Source organism: Melanerpes formicivorus, unplaced genomic scaffold (assembly GCF_026170545.1).
Source record: "Melanerpes formicivorus ecotype bairdi unplaced genomic scaffold, bMelFor1.0.p_v2 SCAF_125, whole genome shotgun sequence".
NCBI lineage: Eukaryota > Metazoa > Chordata > Aves > Piciformes > Picidae > Melanerpes > Melanerpes formicivorus.
This window is the reverse complement of record NW_027142477.1, coordinates 635,618-654,312: the sequence shown is the minus strand read 5'-3', so window position 1 is coordinate 654,312 and position 18,695 is coordinate 635,618. Positions and strand designations below refer to the sequence as shown.

Below are 18,695 nucleotides of genomic sequence, written 5' to 3'. Positions count from 1 at the left end.
AGGGGAATTACTGGGGACCATTGGGCTCGATCATTGGGCTGATTGGTTGGTTATGGTCTGTATTGTGTGAGGTATTGGGAGAGAAAGGTGAGGCGCCAACAGGTCTAAGGACTGGCCGGGTCAAAAGTGCAGGTTTTGTCTCAGTCCTGATGGAGAAGGGTGGGAGCATGCTGGGGAATATGTGAATATGTTTAATATATGGCTATGTCTGTTTGCCATCTCTAGAAGTGCAACTCGCGTTGTTGGGTGCGCCTCTAGCAAACTCGCTCTGCGCCCAGCGCTGTGTTGCCTTTATTTTATAATAAAGTGGTTATAAATTTCAGCAGTGAGTTCGTTTCTCACAGTTTGGTGACCCCGACGTGATTACCCTGCCTGCGACGACTTCACGGCCCCTTCGGAAGGGGGGGCGCCCCCGCCGATTTCGGCGGCCCGGAAGAAGGATCCTGGAAGCCTCTCGGAACACGGGTAGATCCAGGCAACGTTATAAGATAAAGGCAAGGGAAGGAGCTCCCAGCTGTCGCGGCTGCCTGTAATTCTTGTGCACAAAGTCCTGGGCGAGAAAAGGGCTGTAAGTATTGTCCAGTTGGGCGGGTATTGAGGTCAGTGAGAGTGTGTGCGTGCGTGAGACGTGGGCTGGACAGTCCGGATCCACGAAGCGAGTGCGGAGTCCTTCCAACTGCGCTTCCAATATCCTGCGAGGGACGTGGCCAGCGAAGGGACGAAGCGGTTGGTGACGGAAAGCGTGGACCTTGGGAAATAGGGCAGGGGTCAGCCAAGCAGACCAGCCCCGGGGAAAAATGGGAGCGAAAGGGTACCCAGGGATATACCCCCGGACAGCCCTCTGGGGTTACAATTAGCATATTGGGAAGAGAATCCTAATATACGGGATAAAGATAAGGGAATAATGATATATTGTTGTATGGAGAAATGGGCTAGAGAGAAGATCAGATCAGGCGGTTTATTTTGACCCCAATATGGGACCTGGGAAGGATGGATCTGTCAGGCTCTCAACCTTATGTTAACAGACATGCACACAAACACACAGGGACTGGGTTCTAGACCAGGGGACATGCACACAAACACACAGGGACCAGGTTGTAGAGCAGGGGGCATGCACACAAACACACAGGGAGCAGGTTGTAGAGCAGGGGGCATGCACACAAACACACAGGGAGCAGGTTGTAGAGCAGGGGGCATGCACACAAACACACAGGGACCAGGTTCTACAGGAGGGTTTCCAGACCCAGTTAGAGCTTTCAGCTGCACAACTCTCCTGACACCCACTCAAGGCTCCCAGATCTTCCTAACCAAAGCCCTTTCCTTTCTCACAAAGCTACTTCTGCCTCCAAGCTACTTCCTACTCTTCCTCAAACCACTCGAAGCCCTGCAGCCTCATCACTCAAGTGACAAACATCACTTTGCTCTATACCAGACACCTATCACTTAGCCTTGACATCCAATTTCTCTGCAATTCAGTACTTTCAAGCCTCTCCTTTCAGTCCTGCTTTGAGCATTTGTTCTGTGTCTGCTGTCAGTTTTTCTCCCTGCCTATGCCTGCAGCCTCTGGCTTTCCCCACAAGGGAAAGCAGAATTTGCACCTCCTGCTCCTGCTAAAGCTTTTCAAAACACCAGACTCTGTCACATAGATCAGAACTCTGCCTTGGCAAGCAGGGAAGAAATTCATACTGAAGGGAAAATTCAAGCCATGGTAAGTTCTAGGTGGTGAAGTTTTGAATTCTTTGTGCATACCTTTTCCAAACTGCCACTGGTTGCCTTAAGCTGAACTGAAGGTGGAGAAGCAACAGGACAGAGTGCAGCTCCTATTGCAGTGGAGACCACTGCCCTTCAAACATTGCCAGCCACTAAGACAGCTCCTATCACAGCCCCCTTGGTGGTCACAGTCAAAGCTGTGGCGTCAGTCCTATTCAATATCTTTATTGATGATCTGGAGGAGGGGACTGAGTCCATCAGCAGTAAATGTGCAGATGACAGCAAGCTGGGGGCAGGAGTTGATCTCTTAGAGTGTAGAAGGGCTCTGCAGAGGGACCTTGCCAGGCTGGACAGATGGGCAGAGTCCAACAGGACAGCAGTGAACAAATCCAAGTGCCAGGTGCTGCACTTTGGCCACAACAACCCCAGGCAGTGCTACAGGCTGGGGTCAGAGTGGCTGAGAGCAGCCAGGCAGAAAGAGACCTGGGGAGAGTGGTGAACAGCAGCTGAACAGGAGCCAGCAGTGTGCCCAGAGGGCCAAGAAGGCCAAGGGCATCCTGGCCTGCATCAGGAAGAGTGTGGCCAGCAGGAGCAGGGAAGTCCTTGTGCCCTGTGCTCAGCACTGCTTAGGCCACACCTTGAGTCCTGTGTCCAGTTCTGGGCTCCTCAGGTCAAGAAGGACATTGAGAGACTTGAAGGTGTCCAGAGAAGGGCAAGGAGGCTGGGGAGGGGTCTGGAGACTGTGAGGAGAGGCTGAGGGAGCTGGGGTTGCTTAGCCTGGAGAAGAGGAGGCTCAGGGGAGACCTTCTTGCTCTCTGCAACTCCCTGCAGGGAGGTTGTAGCCAGGAGGGGGTTGGTCTCTTCTGCCAGGCAGCCAGCAGCAGAACAAGAGGACACAGTCTCAGGCTGTGCCAGGGGAGGTTTAAGCTGAAGGTGATGAGAAAGTTCTTCCCAGTAGGAGGAATTGGTCACTGGAATGTGCTGCCCAGGGAGGTGGTGGAGTCACCATCCCTGGAGGTGTTTAAAAAGGGACTGGATGTGGCACTTGGAGCCATGGTTTAGTTAGTCAGGTGTTGGGTGACAGGTTGGACTTAATGATCTCTGAGGTCTTTTCCAACCTTATTGATTCTATGATCAATTAAGCCATTCAGAAGTGGCCTGATGGTGGCACAGGAAGGTTATGAAGCAAAGCAGCTAAAACCTCTGCTCTCTTGGACCACTTTTAGCAGCAGAATTAAGGGAGAGATGTTTGAACTCAGACGCAGAATCACAAAGACCCTTTCTGGCTGCAAACAGAGCAGTGGCACTTTCAAGGGAAGAGTCAACTTCCTGGAGGCCAGGTGCCTGTTAGGTTTGTGCTCAAGTCTCTGTAATGTGGACAGGAGGAACATGGGGTGATGGCACACATTAGGAGGTCATTTAGGTCACCCTCATGCAGCTGCTGGGGATACCCAATCAGTAAGCCAGGACAGTCAAAAATGCTTTGCAGACCAAAACAAAGAGCTAAGCCACTGAGAGAGAATGCTGGAATGATAAAAAGCAGCTTCAGAGAAGGAGGACACAGGACAGGGAGCAAATCCTACATACTCAAGAGGTGGAGCTGGATGGAGAGACAAAGCTTAGCTGCTGGCTCCCAAAGGCTACAAAAGGCACATTTGATGCTGCCTTAATGGACACCAGCATAAGAAGAAACCTAGAGAAGCTGGGGAAGACTTGACAGCTGGTGCTCCACAGCCACCAAAAAGGAACTGAAACCCTTTTTGGTTTCAAACAACAGCACCTCCCTGTCCTACAACATCTGGCACCCAACTGAAGTGCTGTGGCTCACTGCTGTCAAGAGGGAAGGAACAGAAGCAAGCCTGCCCAGACCTGAGCTGCTGTTTAAATCAGGTTCATGGACCAATGGCTGGAGTTCCCTCTAGGCAGGGACTGGGAGACTGAAGAAGAGGAGCAGTGGAAACCCCAATTCCTACAAACACAGCACAGGCTACATGAACACTCAGCACACATATGCAGTTTTCAGCTTGAAACCAAATCTCATACAGGAACAAACCCAAACCCATTGGCACAGGTAATAAGAACCAACAGCCCCAAGGAAAGAGAAGAAGTGGAGATGGGAAGTCAGTGTTGCTCCAAGAGGCCAGCTCCAGCAAGATATCCAAATGATTGTTAGGCAGCATCAGACTCAACCAGCAGTGGAAACAAGCCCAACCCCGGGGACACTGCAAAGGGAGCCAGGAAATAGTTCTGTGGGCTCACAGCAATTTCTAGACAAAGACCCTGGACAAAAGGCACAGGAAATGACCTTGCTGCTGGTGCACAACAACCAACAACCCAACCCAGACTCCTCATCCTCTGATGCAGCAGCATTGAGACCAGAGACTCACTTTGGACAGCAACTCAAAACACCTGGCTAGGAGAACTGTGAGCAGCTGCACATCTTCTCCTGGAGTGTTAAAGGAAGCTCAAACTGCAGCCAGCAGGAGCCAAAAGAATACCAGCCCCAGCCCCTGGCATTTGCCAACAGCACAGCAAGAAACAAAACCTCTGCCTCCCAAATCTCATCCAGAACACCAAAGACAAACCAACGACAAACCCAAACCCCCAGCAGTTCAGGGAGGAACTGACAAACTGATGTAGCACATCCATAGCTAGATCAGACCTGACCCCGTGCATGTGTGAGCATCCCTCTGGAGCCCTGCTGGGAACTGTTCCTAGGCGGGAGGCAGGGAAGGGAACTGGATTTTGGCAGTGCTCTGCTATGTAAAACAGACTCCAGTGAGCAGTGGCTGTGGCACCACTTACACCCCCCAGACAGTCCATAAATAAGCCTGAGACAAGGAGGTGCTGCTGCTGAAATTCACTCTGCAGCTCCCGCTTGCTGACGCAGAGCTTTGTGCTGCCTCTCTAGAGGCCTGGTGCTGAATCTATGATGGTACTAACAAAACCCCTCCAAATCCCAGCCCAAAATGCCCCCAGGGACACCACAGCAGCAGCCGGAGAGCTCAAAGTGCCTCCCTGGGACCCTCAGTTACCTGCCTGCACCCCAAAGCTGTCCCAAAGGAACCAACAATGGCCCCCAAGGAGTCCCCAGGTGGAGCTGAGAGGGGAGAAGAGGAGGGAGCTAAAACGTTGCTGCCGCCAGCAGTTTTCTTTGTCCCAAGCCAGGAAGGGTCCAGAGCGCTGCTGCCATGGCCCTGCTGCTCAGAATCCCTCCAGAGCCCCCAGTCCTGGGTCCCTTGGGGGTTCTGGGGGCATCCTTTCCCCCAGCCCCGCCCCCGAACCCTGCAGCAGCCCAACGGAGCCCCCTGCCCCCCACGCCCCTCCCGATCCCCAACTCCCCCAGCAGCCCCACGCAGCCCTTCCCCGCTCCGCCGCCGCCGCCCTCAGGGCTCCCCGGCCCCCTCAGCCCCTCCCGCCCCGCCGCAGCTCAGCAGCCGGCAGCTGCCGCTCGCCCGCCAGCACCTCCGGCCCTTCTCCCGCGCTCCGGCCCCGCTGCCGCTCCCCACGGGGCAGCACCAATGGCGGCCGCGGCCGGCAGCGGCAGCTCCTGGCTGTGCCTCGGCAGCGCCCAGGGGGAGGAGCTGCCGCGCTGCCGGCCCCTCTCTGATTGGCTGGGGCTGCCCGGCCGTGGGCGGGACTTCCTTTGCGGCCCCAGCCCTGCTGGCGCTGCCGGTGCCACGTGGGCGCGTGAGGCGGGGGTCCGGGGCGGGGCCTCCCTCGCAGCGCTCTGTGCTCGGCAGCAGCCTGGCGGCGCCGGCGGTCGGCAGCTTGGTGTGCGCTGAGCTCTCGGTCGGCCTGGTGCTGTGCGTGGCCTTTGTGTGGGCTGCAGGTGGGGTGAGGGAATGTGTGGGGCTGGCGAGGGGGGGCTGGGAGTGTGCTGCGGGTGGTGTGGTGGAGCTGGGGAGGGGTGTGTGGGGTTCTGGGGGGAGGTGTTGGGGGGTGTGGGGTCCGGTCGGGCGGTCGGGGTGCAGCGGGGTGCTTAGGGTTGGTGTAGGGTTTGTGTGGTAGGAGCTGGTGGTGCTGGGGGAGGCTGTGTGTGGCTGTGGTGTGGGGAGGGGTGGGGAGGCTTGGGGTGGGGAGTGGTGGGGTGCTGAGAGGGGGTGGGTGCGGTTGTGGGGAGCTGTGTGTGGCTGTGGGCAGTGTGTGGGGAGCTGTGGGGGTGTGGTGTTGGGGGTGGTGTGTGTCTGGGGGGTGTGTGTGGGGTAGGGCAGAGGTGTCCAGGGTCGTTGGGGGTCTGCGGTGTTGTGGGAGGGGTGTGTGCGGTTGTGGGTCTGTGGGTGGGGTGGGGGTGGCTGTGTTTGGGGGTTCCTGGTGCTGCTGTGCTGCTGCCTCCCCCTGCTCGGGGCAGCTGCAGGCCCCCTTTGGCTGCTGCTGTGTTGCAGCCGGCGCCATTGGTGGGCTGCAGGGGCTGTGCCTGGCCCTGTGTCCCTGTCCCCCTCTGCTCCCTGCTGGGCTGGCAGCAGAGCTGAGCTGGCAGCGGCGCTGTGGGGGCTGCTGTGCCCAGGAGAGGTGGTGAGCAGCGTGGGGGCTGGATTGCAGCAGAGGCTGCTGGGGGGGGGTGTGGGGGAGCCCTGGGGGTTTGGAGGCTTTGTGCTGGCAGCTGCATTGGATTGGACTGAAAGGTTTGGATTGGCCTGGGGGCAGCCTGTTCGTGATGGTTTTGGTGGTGAGAAGTCCTGAAGCTTCCTTGGAAGATCTTAAAAAGAATACAAAGCAATTCCCTTGCTGCTCTTTGCTGTGCAATGAGATGGGAAGGGAAGGAAATGATTGCTGCAAGTGAGCAAAGCAAAAGCAATTGCAGTGCTCTGCAAGTCTCAGCACTGCTGTGTCCAGCAGAGCCAGGGCAGGATTGTCCTCTAGTCCTGGGCAGGCCACAGCTTGAATGCTGGGGTTAGTTTTGGGGCCCTCTCTCCAAGAAGGACTTTGAGTGTCTGGAGCAGGTCCAGAGAAGATCAGGAAAGGGGTGGAAGGGTCTGGAGAACAGAGCTGGTGAGGAGCTGCTGAGGGAGCTGGGGGATTTTAGTGTGGAGAAGAGGAGGCTGAGGGGAGACCTCATTGCCCTCTAGAGCTCCCTGCAAGGAGACTGCAGTGCGGTGGGGGTTGGGCTCTTCTGCCTAGTCTCAGGTGCTGGAAGAAGAGGAACTGGTGTGAAATTGTGGCAGGGGAGGCTTAGGTTGGAGAGGAGGAGGAATTAGTTTGGTGCCAGAGTTGTCAGGGACTGGAAGAGGCTGCCCAGGGAGGCAGTGGAGTGGCCATGGCTGGAGGTGTTCCAGGAAGGTGTGGCCATGGGGCCATGGTTTGGTGTCCCTGGTGGTGTTGGGGCTGAGAGTTGGCCTCAATGCTCAGAGAGGTCTTTTCCAGCTGTGATTGATGGCTTACACCATCCTGAGACCCGGGGGGAGGGGGAAGGAGAGGGGAGGGGGAAGGGGGAAGGGGAGGGGCCTTGGGAGAGCCTTGCCCGCCATGGAGGGGGTTTTCCCCCTCCCTGTGCTGCAAGCCTATAAAAAGGAAGACACTGCAGCCGTTTGCTCTTTCTTGCTCCTGCCTTGCCTGGACGAGAGGGCTGCTGCTGGCTTCCTGCTTCTCTGCCACGTGGTCAAGCCTGCTTCTCCTCCCTGCTGCACCCAGGCTTCTTCAAAGGACTGGCTTTGTATGTATCTATTTTCCCCATCCCTCCTTATTCCTTACCCTTGTGAACCCTTCCTGGTACTGTTTTTTATATATATATGCACATAGAGATTGTTGAAAGAAAATTTTTTTGCCTCTCTACTTCCAGACTGACTCCAAATTATTTCTTGGAGGATTTGCTCTTTCCCTTTTTTCTTCCCCTCTATGAGGAAAGAGGAGGAGGGAGCGGGGGAGGGATTCTCAGTCTTGCCCCCATCTGAGCGCTTAAATGCCAGTTAAGGATCAAACCACCACACCAACCCAGACAATTGTGTGGCTCCCTTTGTTTTTGGCAGCTGAGCTCAGCTTGAGGCTTTTGCTGCAGTGGTTTTTGTGCTGCCAGCAGCAGTGCTGTGTGCAGCTCTGGTGCTCCCAAGGAGGTTGAGCTGTTGGAGGGGGTGCGTAGGAGGCCATGGGGGTGGTGGGAGGGTGTCTCTGTCCAGAGAGGGTGCCTGAGGCGGGGGTCCGGGGCGGGGCCTCCCTCCCAGCGCTCTGTGCTCGGCAGCAGCCTGGCGGCGCCGGTGGTCGGCAGCTTGGTGTGCGCTGAGCTCTCGGTCGGCCTGGTGCTGTGCGTGGCTTTTGTGTGGGCTGCAGGTGGGGTGAGGGAATGCGTGGGGCTGAGGGGGGCTGGGAGTGTGCTGCGGGTGGTGTGGTGGAGCTGGGGAGGGGTGTGTGGGGTTTTGGGGGGAGGTGTTGGGGGGTGTGGGGTCCGGTCGGGCGGTCGGGGTGCAGCGGGGTGCTTAGGGTTGGTGTAGGGTTTGTGTGGTAGGAGCTGGTGGTGCTGGGGGAGGCTGTGTGTGGCTGTGGTGTGGGGAGGGGTGGGGAGGCTTGGGGTGGGGAGTGGTGGGGTGCTGAGAGGGGGTGGGTGCGGTTGTAGGGAGCTGTGTGTGGCTGTGGGCAGTGTGTGGGGAGCTGTGGGGGGGTGTGGTGTTGGGGGTGGTGTGTGTCTGGGGGGTGTGTGTGGGGTAGGGCAGAGGTGTTGGGGTGGGTAGGTGTCTTGTGGGAGGGGTGAGTGTGGCTGTGTTTGGGGGTTCATTGTGCTGCTGAATCCCCCTGCTGTGGCTGTGGGTATGGCTGTGGGGTAGGGCAGAGGTGCTGGGGGTGGGTGTGTGTCGTCTGTGCTGTTGTGGGAGGGGTCTGGCCCTGGCCCTGTGTCCCTGTCCCCCTCTGCACCCTGCAGCCCTGGCAGCAGAGCTGAGCTGGCAGCGGCGCTGTGGGGGCTGCTGTGCCCAGGAGAGGTGGTGAGCAGCGTGGGGGCTGGATTGCAGCAGAGGCTGCTGGGGGGGGTGTGTGGGGGAGCCCTGGGGCTTTGGAGGCTTTGTGCTGGCAGGTGCCGGGCGGCTGCTGTGCTGAAGGGCAGCAGCTGGGCTGAGGGCCAGGCGCGGGGGGGAGCTGTGGGCAGGCTGTGTGCTGGGTGCCGTGGGGGTGTCAGGCGTGGGTGCTGTGCTGAGCCTGAGCTTAGAAGAGCCTGGGGCTGTTGTCAGCTGTGGGGTGGTTTGGCTGTGCTGGGGGTGGAGGCATCCAAGGTCCTTGTGCCCCCAGCCCCTTCCTGTGGGGCTCTGCTGTGCCCTTGTGCCAGGGGTGCCTCTGCCTGCCCTCGGGCATGGGGCTGTGTCCATCTCTCTGCAGGCCTCTCTGTGTCCCCCAGCTGGGCTCTGGCTTTTGTCCCTGCCCTCAGGAAGCTAAGCCTCTGTGCCCAGTGTGCCCAGCTTGCCCCTATGGCCAGTGCCAGCTGGCAGTGGTGGCATCCCCCAGCCAAGCGTGGTGGGTGCCCAGCAGCACCTTGGCAGCCTGGATGGGAGCCTGGGGTGGTGCTGAGCTCTCTGCTGGTTGTTCTCTGCCCTCTCTTTGCCTTCTGTCCTCAGCTGCTCTCAGCTCTGCACAAGCTGCAGGACACCTCCTTGAGTGCTGCCCTTGCTGGGGGGGTGCAAGGCAGAGTGCAGGGGGGTCCAGCAGTGGCTTGGTGCTGGATTCAGCTTGGCTTGGCCGCAGGGCACCTCAGAGCCTGGCCTGGTCTGTGAGCCCAGGGCTTGGGGCTGGGGTGAGCTCATGGGCAGGAGCCCCCATTTGGGGAGAAAGGCTACTGGTGAGAGGAGGCCAGGAGGTGGGGGGGTACCCCCAGGGGAATGAGGTCCCCAACTTGGGGGCAATGAAGAAGTCCTCAGTTGAAGTGGGGAGGGAAGAAGAGGAGGCTCCCAAAATATTGCTGCCCCCCAAGTTGTCTTTGCCCCCAGGTCAGGCAGGGTCCCAAATCCCTCTGCAGCCCTCACCCCCCCCCCCCCCCCCCAGTCCTGAGTCCCTTGTGGGGTGGAGGAGTCCTTTCTTGCTGCCTGGGTGTTGGGGCACCGTTGTTGGTTCCTCTGGAATAATTTTGGGGTGCATGGAGGTAACTGAGGGCCCCAGGGAGGCCTTTTGATCTCTCAGGCTGCTGCTGTGGTTTCCCTGGGGGCATTTTGTTTTGCACCTTGGCTCCTGCTTGTGGCAGGCTCCAGTGTGGGCTGCCTGGGGGGGCACAGGGAGGTGGGGGAGGCTGTTTTGGGGATTCAGGCCTTTATCAGCCCCAGACTGCCAGTGCCTGCCCCTGGTGCTGGGCCTTCTGCAGTGCTGGGCAGGGAGGTTAAGGAGGTGTCAGAATCACCCCAAACTCACAGCTCCCCTGCCCAGAACCACCCTCCCAGTCCCCCCGAATGTGTCTGCCAGCTTCTGCTTCAGCTTCATCCCCTTGGCCTTGAGTCTTTCCTTCTGGCTGGAGGGGGAGGATCCACCCTAGCCCCTCCTGCAGCTGCTGTTGGGTGGGGACACAGCTGGGGACCCATCAGGGCCTGTGGTGCCCAGGTGGCTCTTGCCGTACCGTGTGTGCCAGGGTCAGCCAGGCCCCATCAAACCCCCAAATACTCCATGTCCCCAGAACCCCCCAGACTTCCACCCAGCCCCTGATCCTGATTGCAACCTGCAGCCCCAAGGGATCCAATCCCACAGCCCCCAGCAGACCCCCAGGCTCGGGAGCAGAGTAGGGCAGTGTCTGGGCAGGCCCCAGGACATGCTGAGAGCCTTTCCCTGCTGGGCCCCAGGGCTGTGCAGGGCACTGCCAGGAGGTGGAGTTCTCAGCCAGGGTGGTGCTGGCTTGGCTCCGGCTGCAGGGCAGCGCTGGGGCAAGGAGCTCCTCCAAGTCTCTTTCCTGTGGGGGTTTGAGAGTTTTTAAAGGATTTGGAGGAGTTTTGCAAAGATTTCCAGAGGCTTTGAGGAAATGTGAAGAGGTTTGGATGATTTTTCAGGGATATTGGAGGAGCTTTGAGAAGCTCAAAATTGATGAAAGTCTCTGCAGCAACCTTAGGGAAGAGATTTGAATGCAGCTTGAGGTGGTTGGAGGAAGCTCTGAGAGTTGTGAAAGCTTTTAATGAGTTTGTAGGGGGCTGGGAGAGTTTTCAAGAGCTGCTGATGAATTTGAAGGCAGTTTGAAATCTCTTGAAGTGGTTTTGGAGACTGCCAAGCAGAGCAATCAGCCTCGAGCCTCCCTGAGATCTCTCCAGAGTTAGTTGCTGTGAGTTGTGAAGAGTTTGTCAGAGGTTTTTGTGAGGTTCCCAGAGGTTTTGAGCAGTTCTGAAGGGATTGCTTGGCTTTTGAGTGCTACAGAGAAATAGCCAAGCTCAGCAGCCCAGAGTGCTCAGCTGCATTCTGGACTCCTTTATGAGCAGTGCTAGGCACAGGGGGAAGATTTCCTGCTGCCCTCTTGTGCCTGCACACAGCTTGTCCACAGTTACTGCACACTGAGCTGCTCCACACTCCTGCTGCTTCCTCTGAATTTTGTGCTCATTTCAGGCCTTTAAGGAAAGTCACAAAGCTGCAGTCCTGCAGGGGCTGGGCAGGGCAGGAGGTGGAGCCGGGGAGCTGTGATTTTGTGACTCAGTCTCCAGAATTCTGCTGTCTCTGTAAGCTGGCAGCAAGGCCACCTCGGTCTCATGTCTCCCTCCTTTGGCTCTCCGCAGGGAGTCCTTCCCTGGTCCCGATGGGGGAGGAGGCCTCTTTGTGGCCTGCAGAGGCCTGACCAGTTTGTACTGCGCAGTCTCAGCCTGCTTAGGCCTGATGGAAGGGAGGCAATGTGGGGGGAGGAAAGGAGCACTGGGGCCTGTGCTTTAGTGTGGCTGGGGGAAGGTTTCTGGGGTTTGTTCATGTACCCTGTGTGTGTGTTAGGTGTGAAGGATTCCTCTGCTCTGTGTTTTCCTGTAGATGTTTGATTCCAACTCTGCATTTCTCTTCCAATTCCACCAGAGCCTCTTCTTTTTACTTCCTTTGGAAGTCAACTTATTCTTCCTTAAGCCAAGACACATTTACATTTGGCTCCTGCTGTCCACCCCTGGCAGTGGCTTTGGCAGTGAGCTTGGGAGGCTCTTCCTTAGTTGCATTTTTCCTCTCCACCTCTGCTCTTTTGGTTGTTTTTGTCCTGTTGCTCTGCTCACTCCTGCAGGAAGAAGCTGAGCTGTCCCTGACCTGTTTCCTGTTATCTGTCCAAGGTCTTAGATAAGCACTGCCTGCCCCTGAGCATTGCATTGGTGCTTGACAGCTTCCTTCCTGCAGGGCAAGCAGCCCTGGAGCCTCTAAGCACACCATGCAAGGTTCCTGTCTTGCCCTTTTTCAGTTCACAGATGAGAAGCACATCAGTGACTCCAAAGTGGTGATTGAAGACATTTTCCTGCCACACCTGAGGGTGTTTCTATACTCTGAAACAAGTGATGGGATATAAGGGCCAGGATACAACAGCTGCAGCTCTGCTAATGAAAGCATTTTAGCAAGGGCAGCTGCCTCCTTTAGACAGATGCCAGAAGGCTTTCATGACAGTTTGGCACTTACAGGCACAACACTTCTTTGTTACCTGCCTGATCTCTCCAAGGGGACTTAGATTGTGCTGCTCCGATTCCCACACATCAGGGTAGCTGATCAGCCTCTCCCTCACACCTCTTGGCTTCCATACATTGCTTTTTAGCCCCCGTCGTGCTGCTTCCTCCCCCGGGCTCGGCCCCCGTCGTGCTGCTTCCTCCCCCCCGCGGTGCGGCTCCCGTCGTGCTGCTTCCCCCCCCCCCTCGGTGCGGCTCCCGTCATGCTGCTTCCTCCCCCGGGCGCAGCTCCCATCGTGCTGCTTCCTCCCCCCCCGGGCGCGGCTCCCGTCATGCTGCTTCCTCCCCCGGGCGCAGCTCCCATCGTGCTGCTTCCTCCCCCCCTGGGCGCGGCTCCCGTCGTGCTGCTTCCCCCCCCCCCTCGGTGTGGCTCCCATCATGCTGCTTCCCCCCATTGTTTTACTCTAGGTATATCTCCAATTACTCTGGGGTCCCTGCTCATGGCAGGGGGTTTGGAACTAGGTGATCCTTGAGGTCCCTTCCAACCCCGAGTGTTCTATGATTCCAAACAGGTTAACATAAACAGATCAATATCAAAACTACTTTGAGTTGTTAAGAGTCTGTCAGAGATTTTCAGGACATTTCCAGAGGTGTTAATCAGTCCTGAAGAGATTTATTGACTTCTGAATATGTTTGGGGGAGTTTTGAGGACATTTGGATTATTTCTTCAGGCATTTAAATCTCTCCAATGTTCTTGAAAGAGATTTCAAAACCTCTCTGGGTGGCATTGGGAACTTCTAGGAGGTAGGAAAAGATTTTAATGACTTTTAGCTGCCTTTAAGAAGATTCTTAATGCAGTTTGAAGCCTGTTGAAGCCTTTTTCTAGGGTCTTGAAGGCTAAAGCAGGGCAGAAACTGATGTAAATCTCTGCCCAATGAGTTTTCTGAGCTCTGAAGCGGTTTTCTTAACTCCTGCAGATTTTTGTTGGAGTCATGAAGAGATTCTGAAGATTTTTCAGACAGTTTTAAACATTTTTCAGTGTTTTTGAAGCGTGAAAGGAGCCTAGAGACTCCCCAAAATCTCTGAAATGAGTTGGAAGAGTTCTGAACAGATGTGAATGACTTCTGAAGAGCTTTGAACAGTTTGGGAAGAGATTTGGATGACTTTTCAGGTGGTTGTGAGCCTTGTTAAGCATTTCTGAAAGGTGTTGAATGCTTCAAGTGGTCTGTGGGCAGGGCCAGGGAGGAGGCCTGTGGCCAGAGCAAGAGCTGCAGCCAAGGCCTGGGAGAAGCTGGCTGGAGGCAGATCTCTTGTGGTGCTGCCCTGCAGATTTCTATGTGCTGGGCAAGGAGCTGAGTCTAGCCTAAAGGCCTCCCATCTCCAGGAGCCTTGCCCATCTGCTGTGCCCCCAGCAAGGCCCAGTGTTGCTGTAGGGCCATGGGCTGTGCTGAACCATCCCTTGCAGGTCAGTCCTCTGAGCCCTTTGCTTCTCTCTTTGAGGGTCAGTGTCCTCTCTCCATCGCATCTCCACTTCTGGGCTGGGTAACTGCAGTTTGCAGATCTGTCCTTTGAGACAGCCCAGCAAGTAAAGAACACAGACTGGGACAACACTGGGACCCCACTGACTCCTGTGGCACCCCCCAATTTCCACCAGAGCCTCCTATCCAGCACATTTCAGCCCTCAGGGGGCTCTGAGTGACATCAGCTGTGGTGGGAGTCTGGGGCCCCTCAGGCAGGTGAGGGTTGGTTGTGTGGGTCAGTGCTGCTGCCTCTGTTGTCTGAGCCAGGAGAGATTGAAGGAAAAAGCCTGAGCCGGGAGTCACCCTGCCAGCGCTGCAGGGCTTGGGCACAGGGTGGGTGAGAGCATTCCAGAAGTCCCAGGGTGTTCTGCACCCCCAGCACAGGAATCCAGGGTCTCAGCACAGGTATTAGAGGTCTGACTCCCCCAGCATGGCAATAACTGGGAGTTTGTGAGAGCCTCTCTCCATTGCTTGCCCCAGCTGGGTGTTGAGTATTAGGTGGTGTCAGAGGCTGTCATGACCCAGGCAGGATCTCAGGGTTTGAGCTCCTAGGCTCGAGTGCTTCCATGTTCCTTGTATCACAGCTGTGACCTCTTCCTCCACCAGCATGGCCTCCCAGAAGGACCCAGACAAGAGTTGGGAGAAGCAGCTCCCAAAGAACAAGTTGGAGCAGCTAAATTGCAGCCCCAAAGGACAAGAGGAGGAGAAGGGCAACATGGAGGAAGATGATGAGGAGGAGAATGATGAATATGAGGAGGGTAACCATGAGGATGAAGGTGACCAGGATGAAGAGGAGAAGGAATATGCAGAGGAGAATGAACCCAGAGCAGGCCCCTCTGTGAAACCCAAGCAGCAGAATCAGTGCCCTGACTGTGGGCAAAGCTTCCTACCTGGCTCAGAGCCAATGAGGCATCACTGCCCCCATACTGGCACCCGGCCCTTCATCTGTGGTGACTGTGGCAAAAAGTTCAGACAGAATTCTGACCTCACCCGGCACTGCCTCACCCACACTGGAGAGAAGCCATTCACCTGCACTGACTGCGGCCAGAGTTTCAGCCGTAGCTCCACCCTAGCGCAGCACCGCCGCACCCACACCGGTGAGAGGCCATACAGCTGTGCTGACTGTGGCAGGACTTTCGCTCGCAAGTCTGCCCTAACCCGCCACTGCAGGATGCACAGCGCTCAGAAGACCTTGAACTGCAAGGATTGCGGGAAGAGCTTCAAAACCATCTCCAACCTCAGCATCCACCGCCGCATCCACACGGGAGAGAAGCTGTTCCCCTGTGCTGAATGCGGCAAGAGTTTCACCACAAGCACTTCATTCATTCAGCACCAACTCATCCACAGTGGTGATAAACCATACAGCTGTGCCGACTGTGGAAAGAGTTTCACCTATAACTATGTCCTAACTCTCCACCGTCGTGTGCACACTGGTGAGAAGCCTTTCACCTGTGCTGACTGCGGCAAGAGCTTCATGTGCAGCTCTGACATCACGCGACACCGTCGTGTGCACACTGGTGAGAAGCCGTTCACATGTCCCGACTGCAGCAAGAGCTTCACTCAGATCGCCAACCTCATGCGTCACCGCCGCAACCACACCACTGACCAGCCCACAGTGCAGAGGCGGCACAAATAGATCAACCCAGGGTCTGTTAGGATAACATCTGAGAGGGGTTTGTTTTTTGTTCTCTCAAGGGATGATAGTTTTTTTTGGGGATCTCAAGGTTTCTAGGATTGATTTTTGAGAACCTTGTGATGGTGTAGCAATCTGAGAGAGGTGTTTGGAAGCCCTTGGAAAGCTTCTGTCAGCTTCCCATTAAGGGCCTCTGCTGTTTTCAAGCAGGCCTGGGGCTCCAAAAGCCTTCTCCCTAGCACAGAAGTGCTCCTGATAGATTCCTGCTTACCTGGGGCATCTTGTTATACCAGCAGGGGGTTGGTCCATTTGTCAGGGCAGAGGGCACCCTGTTCTCAGGGGGTACGACTCCATCAGCAGTCTGAAATGTGGGTACGACATGGAGCGCCCGAGCGTGGATGGCTGACTGGAAGGTGTCAAGAGAAGAACCTGGGATAGAATGGAATCATCTAGGATCAAGTAACTGTAAATAATCAGCATAGAAAAGAAGAACAGACAACAGCAATAGGAACAGAGTGATCCTGATACCACCAAAGGGGATAGCAACTGATAAGAGTAAAATAGTGGTAAGGGTGGTCAGAGACAATGAAAAAGTTTTGTGACTGGAGAAATTACAATTAAAATAAGTTTGGAGTCATTTTACCTAGAAGAAGTTGTTTGTCAATTCATAGGTCAAAAGCTCTCTTCTAGGTTGAATGATTTAGGACTTTCTCTGTGCATTTCAAACGGGCTCTCTGGGATGTAAAATCCTTTTTGCCTTTTTTCTTTTTGGAGAGGTTACTTCACTGGTTTGATTTTAACAGAGTCTTTTGGTTTGGCATCAATTCCTGGTGTTAGCATAAGCCAAGAGTTTAGAACAAGGCTATTAGAGTGCTTTAGAATAAGGATTGTGTTGAGATTTAGAGGGGAAATCCAGATGCTTTTAGCTGTGGCTGGGGTTTGTTGGTTAAGGGTCTAATAAGAAAGAGCATTTAAACAGCTGCTATGGAGCAACAGAGACCATTGGGGGGTGAGGGGTGCTGGGGACTTCTGTTAAGGGCTTCTGTGCCTTCTGTTAAGGACCCTCTGAGACTCTGTCATGCTGTGGATTTCTGCAAGGCTGTAATAAAGGACTTCTGAGAGCACTGCTGAGATTCTCTCCTCTCTGCATTTCTGAATCTCATTATCCAATGTTGGGGTTCATCCATTCCTCACCCCATGGGAGCCTGTTCTCAGGGGCTGCTGTGACTCCATCAGCACCCCAAAACAGGGCTGTGACAGCAGCAGGGTCAGTACTGTCTTCATGGAAATCCTGTTGGAAGCCTCAGGTCTGCTGGAGTGCAGCAGGGCCTGTGGTGGGCAAGTGGAAATGCCAACAGAGTCCCCAGGCCAGCTGGAAGTTCTCAGGTCCACTTGTGGGCTAGTGGAAAGCCCAAGCACATCCCAGCCATGCTGGCAGGCAGCAGGGCAACTCCTGAGCTGTGCAATAGCTGAGAGAAGCCCTGGGCCTGCTGGAAGGCATCCAGTGGCCTTTCCATGGCCCCACACCTGAGCCTGCTCCATTGCAGAAGGCCTGGGGATTCCCTTGGGCTCTCCTCCAGCCCAGCACTGCCCTTGCTGCCTCCCAGAAGGGTTGCCAGAGGCTTTCCAGTAGCCCAGCAGTGGCCCTGCTGCCATTCTGTGGGCCCATGGCAGCTGCCTGTGGATTTGCTCCCTTCCAGCAGGCCCAAGGCTTCCTGTGGTACTTCCATTGGCCCTCCAGTGGCCCAGCCGCATTCTATCCAGAGGGACCTTGACAGGCTGGAGAGGTGGGCACAAGCCAACCTCAGGAGGTTCAACAAGACCAAGGGCAGGGTCCTGCAGCTGGGTCGAGGCAATCCCAGGCACAAATCCAGGCTGGGCAGGGACTGGCTGGAAAGCAGCCCTGAGCAGAGAGACTTGGGGGTGCTGGGGGAGGAGAAGCTCACCAGGAGCTCTCAGTGTGCACTTACAGTCCAGAAAGCCAATCAGATCCTGGGCTGCATCAGGAGAAGTGTGGCCAGTAGGGCAAGGGAGGTGATTCTCCCCCTCTGCTCAGCTCTGGGGAGACCCCACCTGGAGTACTGCCTCCAGTTCTGGCGCCCCTATTGCAAGAGGGATCTGGAGGTGCTGGAAGGTGTCCAGAGAAGGGGCAGGAGGATGAGCAGAGGGCTGGAGCACCTCTCCTATGAGGACAGACTGAAGAAGACACTGAGATGCTGGAGCATGTGCAGAGAACAAAGGTGGTTAAGGGGCTGCAGAAGATGTTTGGTGAGGAGCAGCTGAGGCAGCTGCATTTGTTCAATCTGGAGAAAAAGAGAGTCAGGCAAGAGCTGGCTCTCTCCAGCTCCCTAAAAGGAGGCTGCAGTGAGGTGGGGATCAGTCTCTTCTCTCTAGGATCAGGTCATAGGAGGAGAGGAAATGGCCTGAAGTTGTGCCAGGGGACAGATTAGGAAGAGTTTCTTTGCTGCAGGAGTGGTCAAACCTTGGAGCAGGCTGCCTGGGGAGGTGGTGGAGTCCCCATGCCTGGGAGGTGTTCAGTAGCAGTGTAGCCATGGGGCTCTGGGCCATGGTTTAATGGCCATGGTGGTAGTGTTGTCAATGCTTTGACTTGATGCTCTTAGAGATCTTTTCCAACCTTCATGATTCTATAATTCTATGCCTAAGAGCCAAGTGCAGCCACCCCAAGCCCCTCTGACCTCTGAGGCCTGGCAGATCCCAAAGGGATTCATCTCTGACCAGTGATCCTTCTCTACATGCAGCAGAGCTGGCCAGCAGCTGAGGCTGCCACAGTGGGTCAAGAAGCTGTGGTATGGCCACAGGGCAAAAGGGGCACTCCCAGTGAAGCCCCTAAGGGTTGCCCAAGCTCCCTCCCCCAGCGTGGTGCCACTCACACAGAGGTGGCCTCTGGGAGAGGGGTGCCACCATAGACTCATGGGATGGTTTGGGTAGGAAGGGACCTTTCAAGGTCATCCAGTCCAACCCTCTGCAGTCAGCAGAGACATTTGCACCTAGAGCAGGTTGCTCAGAGCCCCAGACAACCTGACCTGGAATGGTTGCAAGGATGTGGCATCTCCCACCTCTCTGGGCAGCCAGGAACAGGGTCTCACCACCCTCAGCGTCAAACATTTCTTCCTTCTCTGCAGCCTGAATCCTCCTCCCTTAGTTCAAGCCATCACCCCTTGTCCTGTCACAACAGGCCCTGCTTAAAATCTGTCTCCAGCTTTGTGATTGGCCTCTTTAAGCACTGAAGGGCCACCAGAAGGTCTCCCCAGAGCCTTAGCCTTCCCTTCTCCAGGCTGAACAAGGCCAACTCTCTCAGCCTGGCCTCAC

At 56.0% G+C, this 18,695-nt stretch overlaps 2 protein-coding genes across 6 annotated transcripts in view; one reads left to right on the top strand and one right to left on the bottom strand.

The window, feature by feature from the left end:
- Nucleotides 1-18,695, bottom strand: part of LOC137456453 (zinc finger protein 135-like) — a 79,759-nt gene that overhangs the window by 20,814 nt on the left and 40,250 nt on the right. The window lies entirely within an intron of this gene.
- LOC137456454 (zinc finger protein 551-like) lies at nucleotides 5,429-16,496 on the top strand. Of its 5 annotated transcripts, none has more exons than XM_068167914.1 (2): nucleotides 5,429-5,542; nucleotides 14,339-16,496. In XM_068167914.1, exon 2 carries the CDS (start codon nucleotides 14,340-14,342, stop codon nucleotides 15,366-15,368), a length of 1,029 nt encoding a protein of 342 aa, XP_068024015.1. In that variant the 5' UTR covers nucleotides 5,429-5,542; nucleotide 14,339; the 3' UTR covers nucleotides 15,369-16,496. The 5 variants fall into 5 exon arrangements, with proteins under 5 accessions (XP_068024015.1, XP_068024012.1, XP_068024017.1 ...); XM_068167911.1 differs by lacking the exon at nucleotides 5,429-5,542 and adding an exon at nucleotides 7,152-7,363; XM_068167916.1 differs by lacking the exon at nucleotides 5,429-5,542 and adding an exon at nucleotides 7,893-7,974.